Raw genomic sequence first — 18,883 nt, forward strand, 5'->3', positions numbered from 1 at the left:
CATCTGCGTTCCTGGCTCTGCTCTATGCTCATGGCGTGGGCACCTACGCCTGTCATTGGTTTAGACCAACGGGATTTGTTACATATCGTGCCTTGACTGATGCCAATGCAAGGTCAGTCCTATAATATCTCGTGTTCTCTTGATTTGACACTGGTTATCTTTTATTGCGAAATCCCGATATAAGTCTCGATGTTCCGAGCCAAAAAAAAAAAAAAAACCCACAGCCCAGACGCTCATTTGACACCTAAGCTAATGAATGCATTAGTCTGTCAGACTTGCAGTGCACCTGATAATACTATATATGATTATAACTGCATCTGTAGGCGCCGTTCTATCGCTAGTGAGCGATCGCACACCTAGCTACCAGTTGGGACCAGGAGGCCCGGTGGAAATGGAGAGTATGTGATCCGGTTACCTATAACGTACGCCGTTCAAAAATCTGTAACGACGACTATTTCCATTTTTCAGAATCCAATCTACCTCCATTTCTAGACACGCAATTGTCTAAATCTTTTTGAATCCTGAAAATAGTAATCACAAGTGCTTGAGGCAAGCCACTACAAGCTACCGATAGCGGCCTTGACGGCCGGCGCCTCTGAACGGACCTGATGCCCGACAACAATACTACCTGCATTAGCAAATTTTTAGTCCGTGACGTTTATTTGTTTGTAGGCGCCACCTCATTTTTTCTCTGATGTAGGTCCGAGTCGGTATGTCGCGGTCATCCTAGCTTTTTATGTCCTTTTAACACATACCAAGACTATACGGTCTATGTCTCATAAACCAAGCATAATTGGACGGTCTCGGTGGTAATGTTATTTCCACTAGTTTCCGCGCATGGTCAAATCTATTCTGTCAAACACATATGGTCAACCATTTGGCTCCGCCTCGCCGGGGACACATTGTCAATGCGTATGGGAATATCATCGCTTTTCTTTTGTTCTCGACCTTGCCATAATCTTTACATATTCCTACTTTGATTTGCTGCCGTGAAGGAGGGAGCGAACGCCACCGCCGTATGTTTTAAAGACCCATTACCCTATACAATCGGGAGTTGGTTGTAGCATATTTTGCATTCGAGGACTACGTTTATGTCGGGTCAATGGCAGGAAACAACTTAGGCTTGAACTCTGCGGCGAGGTGGGAGTTGACCTTTTCATAGTCAAGCACTGATGAAAAGCTCACGTATATTGGCAAAAATTTAGATGCCGTATAGCAGATATTAGATTTGGATCGTACCCCCGATTTCCTGGGATCATGGACTAATTAGTATCGGGCCTGAGAATGGGGGAAGAAAGGGCCAACGCGGAAAGGTCAAATAAATGAGCACGTCCTTCGCAAAGACCGTGACGCGAACTTTAAGAAGGGACACCTCTCCGTGGATTATCCCCACCACGCTCTCGTCCTCGAGCCTACCCCTGGAACATTGAGTTCGCGTATTTTACCTCGTGGTTCAACATATATCTTCGACCCGTCCTTTATATTTCTCTTTGTTGACCTTCCACCCCGTGCTCAACCACCATGACTATTGCTTTGACCCCCGTCATCAACTCGCCTCCAAAGCCGACTTCGTTCAAGCTTCCTGATCTTGTATCCCATTGTAAATTTGCGTTGTCCTATAACGTCAATGGTGATGAAGTCGCTCAACAGTCCGTTGACTGGCTTGACACTAACTGCCCGGATCTGAACCCTAAACAACGGCTGGCTCTACGTGGACTGCAAGCGGGGGAACTCACGGCTTATTGCTACCATAGTGCATCGGCAGAGCGACTACGTGTCGTGTCTGATTTCATGAACTACCTTTTCCATCTGTGCGTGATACCACTTTATTATTCCGCATAACCTCATGTCTCTCTTGTGCGGGACATGAGGCTGATGCTTGTGTTTGCCGCTGAACTCATTCAATGTTATTTCTGCCAGTGACAACATCAGCGATGGAATGATGACTCGGGAGACTAACGTCTTAGCTGATTCCGTCATGAATGCTTTATGGTTCAGTGATGAATACGTCCCCACTAAAGCAGCGGGACGCAAAGAGGAGCTTAATCCTGGAAAGCTTGCCAGAGAGTCAGTGTCGATCCAATTTATTTAACCTTTTGATCGCCAACGGATCGTGGGCTAATTCTATTTTTAGTTTTTGGGCGCGTTGCATTCCAGGCTGCGGCCCTGGTGCACAAGCTAGGTTCAAAGAGACAATGTCACTTTTCTTCACTTGCGTGAACATTGAGGCGCGAGCCCGTGATGAGGGTATTATTCCAGATCTGGAAACGTACATCGACATTCGCAGAGACACATCAGGTAATGCTAAATCTCACACAAATTGGCGCTGTTCGGCTGCTGATAATTACTGTCTGGTAGGATGCAAGCCTTGTTGGGCACTTATTGAGTATGTTATGTCGCGTGTATGACGTTGACAAATGTGCAGTCATTAATCTATCTGTCAGGTATGCTCAGGACATAGACCTTCCGGATTTCGTTGTGGATCATCCTGTCATTCATGCTCTTGGTCAAGGCGCAAACGACCTCGTAACTTGGTCTAATGTGAGCTATTATGAATTTTTTCAAATGGTCCCCCATGCAAAAAACACGTTTAATTAATTATCCTCACAGGACATTTTTTCATACAATGTTGAACAATCCCGAGGCGACACGCATAACATGATCATTATCCTCATGCATCACAACGCCATGACCTTGCAAGAGGCTGTGGACTATGTTGGAGAGCTATGCGCACAGACCATCGATACGTTCTGCCGAAACAAACAAAACTTGCCGTCATGGAACCCAGAAGTTGACGACATGGTTGCACGATATGTGCAAGGTCTCCAGGACTGGATCGTGGGGTATGCACTTTCTTTTTTTGTAGTATTTTTCTTCGGTGTCTGACATGAAATAACTGTATTTTCTCAGGTCTTTACACTGGAGCTTCCAGACACGCCGTTACTTCGGTGAGCAAGGAATGGAGGTTAAGAAACATAGAGTTGTCAAGTTGTTGCCATTGAGGGTTTGAGTCATTCTTTCCGTCTGGATATCTATACATAATTAGTCCTAGCTACTCGCACTTTGCGGTACTATATATTACGAGCCTTCGATCTTCTTTATAGTAGACTGATATTTGACAATATATCATACTGATTATAATTTTACCTTTGATGCAAAACTCAGACCTGAAATCAGCTGTTGAAAACGTTGCAATCGCAAGTCACCTAGCCTGATATTTTCTTATTGTTCGAGTCAGAAGTGGCGGACTTCGGTTGTTAACTGCAGGTGTTCCGTTATGACGGAATCTATCAATCAATATACCCTTAACTGCTCACGCGGTCTATAGCAGCCGCAATGCGCAATATATTTCCTTAAACCGACGCTGCTTATATGGAACCCTCAAAGGTCAAGTTGATACAATAAAGTTATTCAATTGAAGATAGTACATAGATCCATCCAGTGACGACTCATACTACTACAAGGTCTGGCGTGTTATCGTTAAATAATCGTGAATCTACAAGTGGGTGACGGAAAGGGATGAGCTGCTGCCAATGGAAACGCTGGTGAGAGTTTTCGAGTTCTGCTGCATGTCGATGATGGTGCCTCCGGTGACACCGACGGATTGGGAGGAGGTTGAGGCAGAAGCACCGGTGAAGGTGACTGTGCCGAAGTTGGTGAGGGTCACAAGAGATCCTCCCTCCTCAAAGTCCTCAACGATCCACTCAGCGTTCTGGCCGGCAAGGGCAGCCTGTTTAAATGAATTAGACGGAGTTAGTTAGCCAGAATTCTCACTTGGAACGCGGAGTGTTATTTACCGAGGAAGAAGGTGCGCTGACGGACTGGGTGATTGACTTGCCGGTGGAGACGTTGGTCATCACAACGGTACCAGTAGTCTTGGATGTGGAGTGAACGCTGACCGTGATGGTCTGGCCGGCAGAGATGGGGAAGTTGTTGAAGTCGATCGCGAAGTTGGGGAACCACTCAAACCAAGCTTGGTAAGAGACGCGACCGTTGGTGACGGTGAAGTCAACACCGGATTGGAGGATGGAGTTCTGGGCAGTGTCTCCGTCAATTCCAACCCAGGCAGAGGCAGCGCCATTGCCGCTGGGTGTGGGGACGACAAAGGTTCCGGTGACGGTCGTGAAGGTCTGTCCAGAAGGTGGGCTTTCGAGGACGACACCAGACCAGTTGGAACTGAATTCAACGTGGCTGTTGTTGGTTGGGACTACACCTGCCTGCAAAACTCTTGATGGGTCGGCGCGAACAAGGGCACGCGAGCTACGAGCACGCGAGGCAATGCGTTCCTGGAGGCGGGAAGGACGCGCGGCCGCGAGATCGGCGAAGAGGAATGCAAAAGCAACGGCAGCAGTGGAGAACTTCATGTCGAGTTTGTCAGAAGATACGAGCGAAGGCTAGCTGGTTAGAAAACACCTGAGCTACGACAGGTTTTATAGTACAATTCTTCCTGTATACTGGTCAGAATATTCAGCAGAACCGCTACAGTTACCGCATTGTGATATCCCATATTTTTTAATCAGGTCGCATGGGGCGCTGCATCATGTGAAGAAGAGAAGCTCTGAAGCACGCTGCAGTGACTCCATATCACGACGATTTTCTTCGCTTGCATACCAACTTCGTTGTCGAATGCACCGGTTTCGTATTAGCCTGCGGCGAGGATGCACAAACAAGGAAATTGAATGCAGATGGAGATGTGAGATAAGAAACGGAACGACTAAAATTGCTATCATGTGCGTTGGCTGTTGTGATAATCATGCAAGAATCGTGAGTGAAAGAAGAAAGGTTACATGGTTGTTGCAGCAATGTTATTTTTAGATGACTTATTAATAGCGCATTTGCCTTTCCGACGTTCTCACAAAACTATACCTCGCTGCACCGGCATGCGTATCATTCTATCGCGGCATATGCATCCTAGATGACGTGTATTACTCATCTGATAGATTTACAGCAAGTAAAACTGTCACGATAAACCATGGACTGTAGTGCTTCTTGTCATATAATTTATCTCAATGTTGCGATAGTGTTATTAGGACAGAATACCCGGTCGTTCGAAAACCGGTGGAACTTGTAATAGTTCCGCTATTTAATTATGCCGCTGTATACTATGTACTAACATGACACGATAAAATTGCTCTGTGGGTGTCAATGCGCGCTATTGCAATACAAATTAATAATATCCACTACATATATGAGGGTACTGTGATGTTCAATCAAAGTGATATATGTTGCATTTACTCTACTTGTGTAACAGTCTCTACATACTTGGGATAATACTTGATAATGGTTGCTTTTTTTGACCTTCAATGTTTGACTTGGGATTCCAGCGGCAAATCAAGCGCATCTATTTATAGACGGTCGCTTGCGTGACCGCGTTTGGGTAAATGACGTCAGTGTGTTTGTCTCGGAGTCTTCCTGGAGCACTCAAAAGAGGCGCAAAATGAGAGATTTACAGGTTGAACACGAACCATGAACACTCTTTTTCGCCCTTTATTGCGCTCTGTCGCTGTCCGAAATGTCCCGCTCGCCTATCGCCGCCCACCGCCTATTGTAAGAAGACCCCAATTCATGGGAAGTACCTCCATTCTGCAGCAGGCAAGATTGGTTGCCAGCAGTGTCTCCGGCCGTCCTGGTAGTCAAAGCCTTGAACATGCAGCTACAAATGTGAAGGAAGAACTTGGAAACTCGGCGCAAGATCTCGCTAAGATGATTGCTGGGGCGAATGTTACTATGGACAGCGTCGTCGACTCAAGTGGTGCATCATTTGTGGGGCATGTTCAATGCATTACATCATAGGATTTCTTAACAAATCTATGTTATTACAGATTGGAATTACTTCTAAGATTGCCCATGAAGTACCGCAGCCTATCTTCGTTCTTGGCTTGGCTGGTATGGTATACGTATGCTTTTTTATGATTTAAATATTTACACGAGGTCTTCAACTAGGCGGAATTCCCTACATTGCTGCTTCTGCTACTACTGTGTATTTGGCTCACAAAGCACAGCTCGCAGCCAGCGGCCTTGACATAGGGATGGATCCAGGCGTTGCGTTGACCATCCTCGATCAAGCTTTAAATTTGCAAGTAACTTATGGTGCAGTCATGCTCTCGTTCTTGGGTAAGTTTCCTCATAGTTCTTTGTCACATTCTCTTATAAAGTATAATGCTATTTCAGGGGCAATGCATTGGGGTATGGAATTTGCAGCATATGGAGGCCACAAAGGATTCCCTCGACTTATTCTTGGAACCATCCCCATGCTGGTTGCATGGCCCACATTGGGTATGCAGCCCATGACAGCACTTATAGTACAATGGTGCGGTTTCACCGGGCTCTGGTACGCTGATTCAAAAGCTACGGTAGCTGGATGGAGTCAGTCATCATATAACTAAACAATGATCGGATTTTTGACTTTTTCAATGTCACAGCACCCAAGTGGTATTCGCAATATAGGTTCTACCTCTCAATTCTCGTCGGGACATGGTACGTTTTGCAGTTTCCGCGTAGACCGCCCATTGAAATCTATCTTAGTATCATTGGATCTCTGGCCGGAACATCATACTTTGGACCCGTCGCTGGCCATGGATTGCTCACTCATGACCTTGATGAATTGCGTGAGGAGAGAAGAAAAACTATGCCATCTAAGCATGGCATGATTGTTGGCCCCATCGAAGCAGTCCCAGCACCTGAAAACGCTGACCATTTCACCCGCATACATAAACGTGATATCAAGCAAGAGCAGCAAAAGCAGCAGTGAATTGATTTTGTTCGAATACGCCAGTGTAGCAGTAAATCTTGATACAAACGTAATTGAAACCCACTCGCCGTATGCCACGAATACCGATAGCCTCACTCTGTACTCTATGTAGTTTGTATGTAATTGTATACTCGCCCAATATTCAGTGTACAGATTTTTGTGCCTAACGTAGCGATATGCAAGTAGTTCCCCGATGCCAATTGAAAGTGGGGTGGACATGAAATCAATCGGACATGTTACCAAATGGAAAACGAAGATCTGCCCCCGCGTGCGCCACACATGCCAATTAGCATTGAAGGTTTTGCTTCCGTAATGGACCCGGGAGGCGATGATGACATTGTCGGTAATTCTGAAGCCAACACTCCATTTTGAACGGAAAACCTTATACCTTATATACTGAATTCAAGGTACATAATTGAAAGAGATCCGTGCGCATACAGAATTGTAAAAACAAGTGAATACATACCTGTATGCGACTATATCGGGGACTAATGGTACCTGAGTATGCCTTTGGACTGCTCATCGACTAGGCACGGTGAACATGCTCTGAGCGAGACATCACATCAAAATGCTATGCAAAATCACAATACTTGGGTGATCTATTTTATTCGGGGCTGTATGACGTCTCCTTACCTTTCTCATCAAGGAAACCAAGCTTCATGTTACAGAGTCTAGAATGGTCGAGATATTTCTTCGACAAGTTGGTGTCCTAAGTGTTCTATGGAGAAATAGGACAATCGGCCGCTAGCAGCTAAGACTTGTAGTTATACCCGTTAATCCATCTGCTTTAGCTCTTGCCGTCGGTGATCATGATCTTGAAGCTTCTTCGCATTTGAGATGATGCATCGGATAGGCTATACAATGATTATTATAGATCTGAAAGATCAACCTCACGAACGGGGTAATGTTTATTAACGGAAGTATGTGGGTAGGTGCTGAATGAGAAGTTCCGAGAACAGGTAGCCGCCGGTATTTACCAAACCGCGAAGTCGACCTTCGGGAAAAAAAGAATATGAGCAAAGGTGTGCGTAAAGGTGATATGAGGAGCCATAGAGTTAAAGGTATACGATTCTGACCCTCCAATAGATTAAAATTGACATCCGTAAATCGCGCAACGAGTCTGGCATCTCAGTCGCTGTCGATTATCGGGGGTGACAGAGACATCAAAACACCAGCATTTTCCCTTGAACACGGAAATACGCTTCAATGGCACCGTCAGAAAGTGTTGGAACGACTCTGTAGCGTTCGGTAGCCAGATTCGTCGAATCCAGTATGGTTCGTGCGTTATCAGTGACATCCATCTCCGAGTCCTCTAGTCCATCTGTAGTAAGGGTAACGGTGTCTTCGGCAACATCGAGTTTTGTCACCACATGAGGCTTCAAGCGATCGCAATACCTGACCGGCAGTTTAATTAAAACAAGGCCCGAAAATTCGGATGTGTTCCTCTTCAGATAATCAGAACCATGAAGAACTGGAACTGCTTCCTGCTGTAGGTATGACGTAGGACTAGGAACGCCCACTCAGATATGAAATGGGGAAGTCGATCGCGAGCCTTGTGTATGATTTAAAAGGCATATACGACTCGGCAAAGACGTAAGATGAACTATTCCAAATCGTCGATATAGGTATAAAATTTGTTGACGAAGGATCAAAACATTGGCGTGTGCTTGATGGATTTGACGGCACAAGAGCTTTGTTAGCAAAATGGTCTAAGAATTGTCGGTGAATCCCATGAGAGATATATGCACACACTTGAGAAAACTGTGCCCGACATTTTGAGATCTCTAATGGAGCCATGATTTCTCCTTGTATGCCTTCCAGAGACTCGCAACGTACATCACCTTTTAGCAGCAGCATCAATAGATGTATTGTTGCGTACTGCTTCGTATGACCTGCGTGAGGGGGAAGGTTTCCTCGTGGGATGATATGTTAAGTCATCATAGTGATACTCACATCCCCTGATGATGTTTCATAAGGACCACTCAGCTCCAGAAAATAACAAACACGATCCTACAGTCTTTGCATCTACTTCGACAGGATGATAAGCTGGTGCGACTTGGTGAGCAATAAGTAGGACAGGAACTCAAACAAAAGAACCCACAAAGCAGATGCATTGGCGTAGGAAGGAGACCAAAAATCACCCGGGTGGCTTAGACTTGTATTGCTTGTTGCATGATGATGGATTGATGATAGAAAAGTTCATAAAAAATAGCTGACTGACAGTATTTCCGGTAAATGCCGTGGCAGTAGCGAGCGCGAGCATGTGACCGCGTTTAATAACGAGTTAGGGGCTAATACGCGTTACGCGCGTGGCCATTGGAAACATTTTTTTCTGACTGGTTATCGCCTGAAGTTCAAATGAAGTAAAACTAGCCAACATCTATTTATTACACAATCTTTCTGTACGGTATGGAGACATGGAGACGTGACTCAAGATAGCTTAGTATTCGGGGGTTCTCTGAGTCAGGAAGGTCACTATAGTGGTATTCAATTTCTAAAATTGAATGAAAGAATATACTATTTACATCATGATTGCGTGTAGTTAAAGTTTTCAAAAGCAGTAAGCCCATTTACGTATGGTACAAGCTCCAGTCGAAGGTATAATCAACGAAGGAGAGTGTAGTGTACGTACACGTATTGTCAGGGCAAAAATATTACAGCATTACAAATGCCACCTCCAATGTTCCACCGCGGCGGTGCAGCCATTTCTTTGTTCTTAGAGGGCCTTAATTGCATCGTCAAATAGCGCCAGCACCATAGGATATTGAATGTTGGAGTGTTGTCTCAGCTCTTTGTAGGTGGGCCTTTGAGTGTCTGGATCATCAATGCTTTCAGCTGCATCCAGCCTTTGTAAAACCATCGGCTTCAGATGCTCTCTGTACCGCGAGAGTAAAGTCCCAAATACCCCACCAAAGGGTGCAGAGGCATTGAGCTGCTTCCAAATATTATCATCGCGGAACAGTGCCTCCTTAGAAATGGCCTCGAGGGAAGGTGTCTCCTCGTTCCAAGGTCTGATGAAGATAGGCGACGCGTGTACAGAGATTGGTTTTTCCTTTGCACACTCGTTCCTTAGCGCAATGTAGCACAGTACATGAAAGAATGACTCCAGGTCATCGAAGTAGTCATGAGTAGTCCTTTGGGTGCGATCATTGAGAGATCGAAGAACAATGGTCGATTGGAACGGCCTCGTTCCCTAAAAATGAGATTTTAGTTGGGGAACTACATCGTTGATGATTCTATATGAAATACGTACCGTATTGTGGTTAGCAAAGTCGGGAACCAAGTTTTCGTTTTCGAGCCAGATTGCCTCGCTGAAGTCGATAAGAGTACCCTGCCCGTTGTTGTCCAATAAAATGTTGCTTATAGAAATATCACGATGGAGGACTCGATAATTCCATAACTGTTGGTGGGCTAGTCACAAAAATAAGGAAGTCAGTTTTGAAGCAAGTGTTAACGAGGAATCTGACTCACCCGCAATAGCACTACGCATAGCGATGAGCACACTTTTCGCGTCCTCAATATCAGAAAGGGGTACCCCAGCGTATTCGACAATTATTCTGGAATGTCTTTTCGCTTGATACTCGATGCCGCATGGTCCTCGGCTCATGCCATCTATCACTGCCTTGATGAATGAGGCCGGGTAGGACTCTCGCAAGTTAAATTCCCTTATCTTGCTGATTCCTTGAGCCAAGCCAGCACTTTTCAGAGAATCCAAAACGTGAGCTTCTGCAACGCGATTCCCTGTGGGGACCGGAATCCAGCTGTCCTTGACGACTACTAGTTTTCCCTCTGGGTCCCGAGCAAGCCAGCAGCAGGTCCCGTTTCCTATTAAGCCGTTATGTCGCCAACGGGGTTGGTTATTCAAGATTTCGTAAATTTGCGTATCTTCACATTGTTTATCAAGTTTTATGTAACCTTGACTTTTATCCTCTGACCAGCTTATGCAGGGATCGATCCCGATTTGCGCCTCGTCCTTGGAACTAATGGCCAGAACGAGACAAACAAATTCTATGGCCTCTTTGTGGATGTCAATTTGACGTGAATACCAACAGCCACTGCGGTCAAACAGGAAGAGTTGTGCCGACTCCTCCGTTAAGAAAAGAGAATAAACAAAATTTCTATTTTGTTGCACCTTGAAGCATTGCCTGTGTATACACACAGTCAGGAGGGTCCGCCGATGCAACGATGATGAAGACCATACCTAGCATAAAGTGCCATTTGAATCCTTTCGCTGGTATGAACAACGTAGCTGTTTGGCTTGACATGGATTGGAGTAACACAGTTTGTGTATATCGAGAGGTCCACTGCCACATTATACTTGGAAACATGGGCAGCAGACGAGAAGCTGGCCCCAAAACCACAGATCGTGATATCTGGTAGCACCCTCAGTTGGTCCGTCTCTCCAATATCTTCTTCCCGAACACGATTCCGCAATTGCAGGCCGTCGATTTCTTTCTCAAATCGAACGTCGCGAGTCTCAGCCAAACCCCCAAAGTAAATAATCGCCCTGATTATCTCGGACAACGGACCCGTAAGGTGGTGTTCGTTAATGACGTTTCTTTTCAGATGTTTCCATCTCTTGTTCTCGCCGTCGTATAGGGGACTATCATGGAGAAAGCGTTGGATGTCATCTTTCGGGAAAGGGCTGTTTGCTAAAAGTGAATCAGCCCAAGCATCGTTTTTGAACATACGATGTTTCAGTTCAGCTGAAATTTCCTTAAATTCATTCTTGAGGAAAATTAGAACAGAATTCGACTGTTCCATAACTAGATGAGTGTCCAAGCAGTAATGAACTGTGAGCAGCCAATATGATAGAAAGGAAACGATGGGTAAAAGGAAAGGGAAGAGGGTACGACGAGAGCGCCTGAAAGATACCAGAGGCCACTTTAAATAATCGTTCAAAGCCATTAAACAGAACGTGCCACGGGCCACCACATTAACGTGAGGCCTGAGTCTGACTATTGTTTGCCATTATGGTGTTGAGCACAGCTTGGATAAGCGCCTTCTACATGAGTATGGATGGTAAATGCTCCTTTTGGTCATGAATCTAACAAAGCCAAATGTGGAATAGTCGCGCCAACGGCAAATGATACTGATAGACGTCTGAGTGGCGTAGGCTGGACATATGGGAACTTCAACGGTGAAGAACTGTCTGGAGGAATTCACCACTGTGGCCGACCCCGTTTGCAGAGATAAGCTACTCACTTCCTAAAGAGGTCCCGCGGCGGGAGGGCAACGTTGATTTAGCGTTGTCATGGTCCTATGAGTCTGAAATGACATCTCCAATAGAATCGGAACGAGCCCAGGACTTTCTTCAACGAATGTGGCCAGTGCAACAAATCCATTCCGAGGAACATTAGGAGCTGCTGAAACCGACTTACTATGAAGGTGTCCTGATATATTTAAACTCCGTAAGGTGAATGCATTGTGTTACACCTCGGAGGTGTTTAACTGCAAGTTGACATGATCTGGACGTCTGAACTCGGCGTCGGTATCGAGTGACTACTGTTCATTTTGTATAACGCATGGCGACCCGTCGAAACCGATCAGAGAGACAATTATATCCAGTTAATTATACATAACTCACTTGGCTCAACCACACACGAGGTTTGTTCTTGTGCACAGATAGATACGAGTTGAATTCTGTTGAATTGGGCTCACATACTGAACCCGCTTGGAAAATAGCCCCGAAGACTGTGCAGTGTTAATGGAGGGCCACACCAAAATTTCGATTGCGCGTACCAGAGGCTTGGTACCGATGAGATGATGTAGGGTTACTACTGGGGTACAGCTTGAAAGACATGCCGGCCCATACTTTGCCATTCTCAGGAGACAACATGGGAAGCTTCAACTGGCTAGTGGAGGCCAGTGGCAGGCCCAATGACTGAATAAGCGAGATTCAGGTTTTGTAGAAGCTGTGGGATTTCCAATGGCATATTAACTCAGAATATAGCTCATCTGCATCATGTCTCGTACCTGTGTTGATTCATGAGATCAACTTGAAAAGTTGGGAACAACTTGAAGTGACATCTTGAACGCTGCACTATATGTCGAGCCTTCGCATTCTGGAGAAACTTTGGCTACATAACATCAAGTAGTATCAGTAACCAAGGGTGAAGCCAGGTCTCCGCAAACTGTAAACTCGGATATGATGGACGCTAATGACAGAAGGGGAAAATGAATGATGGAGCAATTATGGGGCCACCGAATTGGCCAGGTCCCGTGCCTATAATGGCCCTGGTCACAATGGCTCTTTTGATTGCAACCAACGGCGAACACACCCTATCTCTTTCTTTAACTTCTTCTATCATTATTTGGATTATGACTTTATAGCTCACAGGTCACTCTTTTTTCCACCTTTCTTTTATGCCCAGGACTTTTGTTCTTGATTTCGAGGCGGGCTTCGACTAGTGTTCACGGCAGATGCATCCCAGGTATCATCGACGTCTCCCACACGCTGAGCGTGCTCAACTCTGGAGACGCCAAGCGACAGCAACCAAAGCTATTGGAGAAGAGAGTGAAACTTCGACTGCCAGTTTTATCTTGACAACGCCTATTACTCTTACCATTATTCAAACTATACGAGACTCGACGTCTACCTCTGTCTCTTCAACCTCCATCTCTACAATTGTTAAACCAACTTCATCAAGCACTTCATCAAGCTCCACTGCACAATCTACGAGTTCCACGAGCAGCAGCAGCAGCATTTCTCAGACTTCCCTTGTGACGTCGACGGGATCATCAAGTTCATCATTATCTCCTGCTTCGTCGACGGTGTCGTCTTCGGGGACGTTAAGCGGGACTAACAGTTCCACTCCAAGTGCTGTTGGCTCACTATCATCTTCGACTAATGAACTACCCGGCGGGGCCATTGCGGCCATCGTTATTGTGGTTATAATTTCCTTCGTCGGGGGTATCCTCTATTTAATGCGTTCAAAATCAAGACGTACTCGTATGAAGCTCAGACCTTTGTGGACGCAGTCGAAGGCACTTAACAAACCCGTCGGTATATCATCGGCAACCTATCCATTTGAACCTGTAGAGTCAGCGTACCCCGCAACAGAAACTCGTCAAGTCCCATCAAGGACCTCTGGATTGTCTATCAGCATTCCGGCTGCTAGCGTCTCCGTGCCACCCACTTCATACAACAGTGATAGTAACAGCAGCATTTCAGCCAACATCGTATCAGCAACAAGCACATTACCCCCAACTCTAGCTGTCTATTCTCCAGGTGCAAAGTCAGCCCCGTCACCTTTCAGCGCCGTAGTGTCTTCTTCCTTCATCACCCGGCTTCCTGATGAGCTCTCAATTGCTGTAGGGGAGAGACTACGGGTCTTGGCAGAGTATGACGACGGATGGTCATTATGCATGAACAGCACAGGAGAGCAGGGTATGGTGCCCAATGAATGTCTAAATCGTGGTGGAGGTTTGTCGCAACGACCGACAATGGCACAAGCAGCGACTCAGAGTGCGGAACGAAGGAGCAGCAGAGTTAGCAGCGTTGGCTGGTCTTGATGACCTGGTATGTCGAAGCTAAATACCTACCTTATCCGTTATTCGAGTAAGCATCCAACTTGTTTTTCTGTCTGACACATACTCACGGCGTTTTTTACACGGATAGATCTTTCAAAATTTACCACTTTTCAATACCCTTTGAAGGCACCTCCGGAAGACCTTTATTCTTTTTCATTAGACTTCTCTTCTTCGTGACCTTTGACCTTTAGATTCATTTGCTTTTGGTAGCTTGGGAGCAAACCTACACCATTTATTATAATGGTTTTTTTTTGTATAATTCACTTTTCTTCACTTTGTATGCGTGGCATCCAGTGAAATCGGAATAAATTTTGCCCGTTTCGAGGATCCATGCTGTAAACTTGTATTCTATCGTCTCTTTTCGTGGAAAAGGAACTATTATATGGGACTATGTTCATTATGTATCATACCGATTTCAACGACTCGGAGTGTTGTGTATATCAGAAATAAAACCAACGATCCCATCGGCCATTCTATGGTTTTCGTAAATTCCTGCCGTTAGAAAGAGGGTATGCTTGTTTCTGCTGTCATATTGTACCCTGGTTGCTAAAGGTCGAAGGTATTGGGAGATATGTCAATATCCCTGTCAAATAGATTCAGTCGAGTATAGGTCTGCATTCTATAGGTTTTGAAACGTCGGGCGGCCACTTGAACCGTCTACATAGAGAGACGGTTGAAGTACCCGCTCGATCATGGGATACGGCAAGTGCGTCGGGAATTGGGATTGGGTCTATCATGATCAGGCCAAGTGAGACAGATGCTATCTTTTGGTTACCTATAGCGACCGTCACTGATTCTACGTCGACTTACGACTGCTGATGATGTGATAACTGAGTGCAGGCCAAGAGTTTGATTCGACTCAAGATACACTATGTAGTTGGAATATTCACCAGGTTCACAAACTTTCCCGACTCTATCTGAACCTCGTAACATCCCCAACCTCTTCGCTTCAGGGGCTTATGACGACACGTGATCGGGCTTAAATGAGTACGCGCAGGAACGCGTGTTCTTGGCACTGCGTATTTTGAACTTCATATTTCCTGTATCGGCTCTGTAAACTGAAAATACATGATACAAGCAGTGAAATGGGTAAAAATATAGTACAAAGCATATGAAGAGTGCCAAATTGTCCGCCTTCATATACCTCAGAGCTCAGAGGTGGCCCCTGATTCCGTTACCGATGCAAACGGTTGCAAGCCTTCTTCCTTTGGAATTCTCACAAAACTGAGCATTACAAACGAAGTCGTGACACAGAATGCGCTGATAAAAAATATCGCGGGTGGAAATATGCCAAAAGTCTTGACAAACGCGAACGCATATACAGATGGCCCGACAATCTGAGAGCTAGATGCAGATTGAGAACAGTCAGACGAACCACCAAATTGAAGAATAAACAAGTGAATTTACCATAATGCCTGTATAACGCTGAGGGCCCCGTATAGCCTGCCTATCTCCGTGCCACCTCTGCTCGCATACAGAGATAGGATGACACTTTGCACGGCGGGACTGAATCCGGTACCAAAGGAGCCCACCACTCCAAATAGCATAAACATCCACCCTACTGGTGCAAGACCCATCATGGCGTAGCCAACAATCTCTACTGCCAGAGACGCTCGTGCTAAGCCTAGATCAAAAGCGGGAGAGTGTACCTCCCTGTGCCTCATTACACGGCTGGATGATATTGAGCGCCGCGTGCGTTTCCCATTTGACGCTCCTCTGATGAGAGGTGTTGTTTCGTTGGGATCTGCTGGCAGCCTAATCTGCGCTGGTTCAGGTTTGAGAATTTTAATAATGACTAAACAAAAGAGTAAGAGGTCAACATCATCTCTTACTTCGCAGAGCATCTAGGAACACGGACCTGGTAGAACAACTGTCAAGAAAAGTGCTCGTGTGACCCCGGTCAAGCTGACCCAATACCCAACCTATGTTTTTGGCCATTAGAATGGCTATAAGAAGATCTAAAAAGACACCAACTGTCGTCGTCTTCCACCCAAACGTCGACTCTGCATATTGATATTTGTATGAGTTCGAACCCTGTTAGACGGCGATTGAACTGTCATTTCCAAGAACACATACGGCTGACTAACAACGTACCATGAGGGAGATAGTAGCTCCATAAGCAATGGCAACCAACGCCAGGTTATAGTCCTTCTTTGGCTTCGCAAGAGGATTTTGACCAGGTTTGGTAACTGTGGGCTTAAACACGGCCAATGGGCTCAAGAAGGAGAACAGCCGTTTGATATAGGGAATGATTCTTATGGAGGCGGGGTTTCTGTTGTGATTGTTGGAAGACTCTAGAAGCTCGTCGGCGTAATTTTCCTTGGCCTCGTCCATCTGCTCCTGAGTCAACGACTCTGGGACGACCGTCCACACCAGAATGGTGTAAATGAGGTGTAGAATTGTGGCAAGGTAGAAAACAGATAATATGTGGCCGGTATACCGAATTAACAAGCTACCAATTGCGGATCCCAGTGACATGCCGGTGAAGTGGAATCCCAAATATAATGAGAAGACTCTTGTTCTTTTTTCGCCCTGTGATTAACGAAGATAGTTCTGCAAACAGAATATCATTACCTGGTAGTTTCAGTCGTGCTATCCGCCAGATACCCGTGACTAGCAGCCATAGCAGTGGCTGAGCCTTTAATTATTCACAATGACAAGATTAAGCACGATTTCTTTTCTAGGATGAGCAATGCTGCTCACCTCCAAGTAGGCCCTCTAAAGAGGGTCCAATTACTAGAAACCAGTATCCCCCTGGAAGGCGGTGTGATATTTTTGCTACCATAATAAACATTAAGTCCGCAAATAGGAGCGAGAGGATGAATATCCCCATGACTCGGGTTCGTCCATAACGGTCAGAGAACTGGAACGATGATGATTACAAGTATATCAATATAGAGATAAAATCAACTTACAGCACCCCACCAGCCTGTTGTTAGAATACTCAGGGTGCCCATCCAGGTAGAAATTACTGTAAGATCATTGAAATGTCAGCATGACGATGGCAATACAAAAGGTCGGGAAGAGATTATTAATAGCATTGAATGGGGAAATTGAATGCGGAGGCATTCAATTAACACAGATGTTAATCTGTGTTTGCAAACACTTGGCAATAATCAAGATGCAAACTCACCTGCTGTCAGCTTTGCAACAGCAGCAGCGACTGTAGGATCAGCCGCACATTTGTTCTTTTTGATTGGTCTTCTCGACATGTTTTCAATACCATCCGTCCAAGTATCCGTGGACAAAAAAGAGACCTCGCTGAGTGCCGATAGTACACTCGAAGAGTTGGATGCATAAGTTGGCCCAACTTGGTCAGAAGATCTGGAGAGGGCTGATGCAAGGCCTTGCATATCATAGTCTGGATATACTTCCCGAAAAATATCCGGACGATGGGTCTTGCAAGCTAAAATGGTGTACATTTCAATACGAGGTGCTATGGTAGCGGAGGTGGCAATAGCGGTAAAGGGCATTAACATGAGCAACCTACGAGAGCAATAACAGATCAATGGCGTCCTAGAATCATTGAACCATGAACGTACCACCAAGGAGAAGGCTTCTTCCACCACGGAGACTTGACCTCCTTCCTTGAGTTATTGTCGGATTCATCTCCAGCAGAGGTGTCAGATTCCACCAGTGTTGTCTCCGTCAGGTAGGCTCGGCCAGGATGATGCGGATGAACAAACTCCTCCAGTAGCTCAGCAGCATCGGCCCCTATCGCACCATCCGGCAAAATCAAGCTTTCTGGCTGCTGCATGAACGATATCGTTGAGTTTTTGGTTGATTTTCTGGATGGTGCATGTCTTGGGTGACTAGGTGATGAATCGTGAGAGCTTGTTTGTCCATTCGACGCCATGGCCATTGGCCAACTCCGAAGCCTTTGAACGTTGTCTCTTGGAGGAGGAAGTTTGCAAGAGAGTTAAGCACGAACCAGGGCGTCCACGGTTGTCGGATGGAAGTGATGAATAATGAGGAGCGGCTGCGCTGCATGCCGTTCTACATGTCACTGTCTATGTTAGAACGAGGACAAGAATCTCATTATACAACTTTAACACTGATTGATTCGTTATCAGGGACCCCGACTATTTATACGCCGACCGTTGGTCAACAGCCGCTGTTCATCGAATGCCAATCACTTACTCCGCATAGTCGGAAGCGAAATTGAAGCCTGTAGTGATCCGTCAGTATTATTCGAAGGCTTGACCAGAGGTTCATACCTTTGGTGCCCAGTATAATGTGTGTAGGCCCCTAGAAAGTCATACAAGGCGTGTGGAAGAGCGACTCTCAGGGACAACTTCGGACAACATTGACAAGTGATTGATTAGTCAACCTTTTCATCTTCATCTCACTCCACAGGCAGCTGATCCCTCCTTTAACCATATATCGTCTACGGCGGCCTATTTTTGCGAAAATTAGCGCCAACTCCAGAGAACGAGCGTCTAAAGAAACGTCATTTAAGGTACTGCATCTGCGCCAATTACCCTGATAACAAGTAACGGTAGGATTCATTATGGAAAGGCAAACGCCAAACATAGACTGCGAATTGTAGTGGATATTGAGTGCGAAAAAAGTACGATAATCAAAAGAATAACCAATATA

General features: G+C 45.6%; 6 protein-coding genes across 6 annotated transcripts; 3 read left to right on the plus strand and 3 right to left on the minus strand.

Annotated features, from left to right (window-relative positions):
- Window positions 1-1,521: 1,521 nt before the first annotated feature.
- On the plus strand, window positions 1,522-3,010 carry JR316_0003914 (Anterior gradient protein 3; the record flags this gene model as incomplete). Its single annotated transcript, XM_047889683.1, has 7 exons — window positions 1,522-1,811; window positions 1,921-2,067; window positions 2,135-2,298; window positions 2,359-2,386; window positions 2,445-2,541; window positions 2,611-2,843; window positions 2,911-3,010. 7 exons carry the CDS (start codon window positions 1,522-1,524, stop codon window positions 3,008-3,010), a joined length of 1,059 nt encoding a protein of 352 aa, XP_047752057.1.
- A 486-nt stretch (window positions 3,011-3,496) lies between these two features.
- Window positions 3,497-4,364, minus strand: JR316_0003915 (Aspergillopepsin-2; the record flags this gene model as incomplete). Its single annotated transcript, XM_047889684.1, has 2 exons — window positions 3,497-3,730; window positions 3,798-4,364. 2 exons carry the CDS (start codon window positions 4,362-4,364, stop codon window positions 3,497-3,499), a joined length of 801 nt encoding a protein of 266 aa, XP_047752058.1.
- Window positions 4,365-5,466: 1,102 nt separating this feature from the next.
- JR316_0003916 (Transmembrane protein 69) lies at window positions 5,467-6,751 on the plus strand (the record flags this gene model as incomplete). Its single annotated transcript, XM_047889685.1, has 6 exons — window positions 5,467-5,763; window positions 5,823-5,886; window positions 5,944-6,114; window positions 6,172-6,366; window positions 6,423-6,477; window positions 6,526-6,751. The coding sequence occupies 6 exons, from the start codon at window positions 5,467-5,469 to the stop codon at window positions 6,749-6,751; spliced, it is 1,008 nt and encodes a 335-aa protein (XP_047752059.1).
- A 2,716-nt stretch (window positions 6,752-9,467) lies between these two features.
- Window positions 9,468-11,515, minus strand: JR316_0003917 (uncharacterized protein; the record flags this gene model as incomplete). The annotated part of the gene is made up of 4 exons (XM_047889686.1): window positions 9,468-9,944; window positions 10,005-10,162; window positions 10,223-10,896; window positions 10,953-11,515. 4 exons carry the CDS (start codon window positions 11,513-11,515, stop codon window positions 9,468-9,470), a joined length of 1,872 nt encoding a protein of 623 aa, XP_047752060.1.
- A 1,659-nt stretch (window positions 11,516-13,174) lies between these two features.
- On the plus strand, window positions 13,175-14,266 carry JR316_0003918 (uncharacterized protein; the record flags this gene model as incomplete). Its single annotated transcript, XM_047889687.1, has 1 exon — window positions 13,175-14,266. One exon carries the CDS (start codon window positions 13,175-13,177, stop codon window positions 14,264-14,266), a length of 1,092 nt encoding a protein of 363 aa, XP_047752061.1.
- Window positions 14,267-15,429: 1,163 nt separating this feature from the next.
- Window positions 15,430-18,146, minus strand: JR316_0003919 (putative membrane protein C14C4.07; the record flags this gene model as incomplete). Its single annotated transcript, XM_047889688.1, has 10 exons — window positions 15,430-15,628; window positions 15,692-16,079; window positions 16,143-16,206; window positions 16,259-16,318; window positions 16,379-16,805; window positions 16,859-16,922; window positions 16,988-17,147; window positions 17,200-17,255; window positions 17,418-17,770; window positions 17,827-18,146. The coding sequence occupies 10 exons, from the start codon at window positions 18,144-18,146 to the stop codon at window positions 15,430-15,432; spliced, it is 2,091 nt and encodes a 696-aa protein (XP_047752062.1).
- Window positions 18,147-18,883: the final 737 nt, after the last annotated feature.

Source organism: Psilocybe cubensis, chromosome 3 (assembly GCF_017499595.1).
Source record: "Psilocybe cubensis strain MGC-MH-2018 chromosome 3, whole genome shotgun sequence".
Lineage (NCBI taxonomy): Eukaryota > Fungi > Basidiomycota > Agaricomycetes > Agaricales > Agrocybaceae > Psilocybe > Psilocybe cubensis.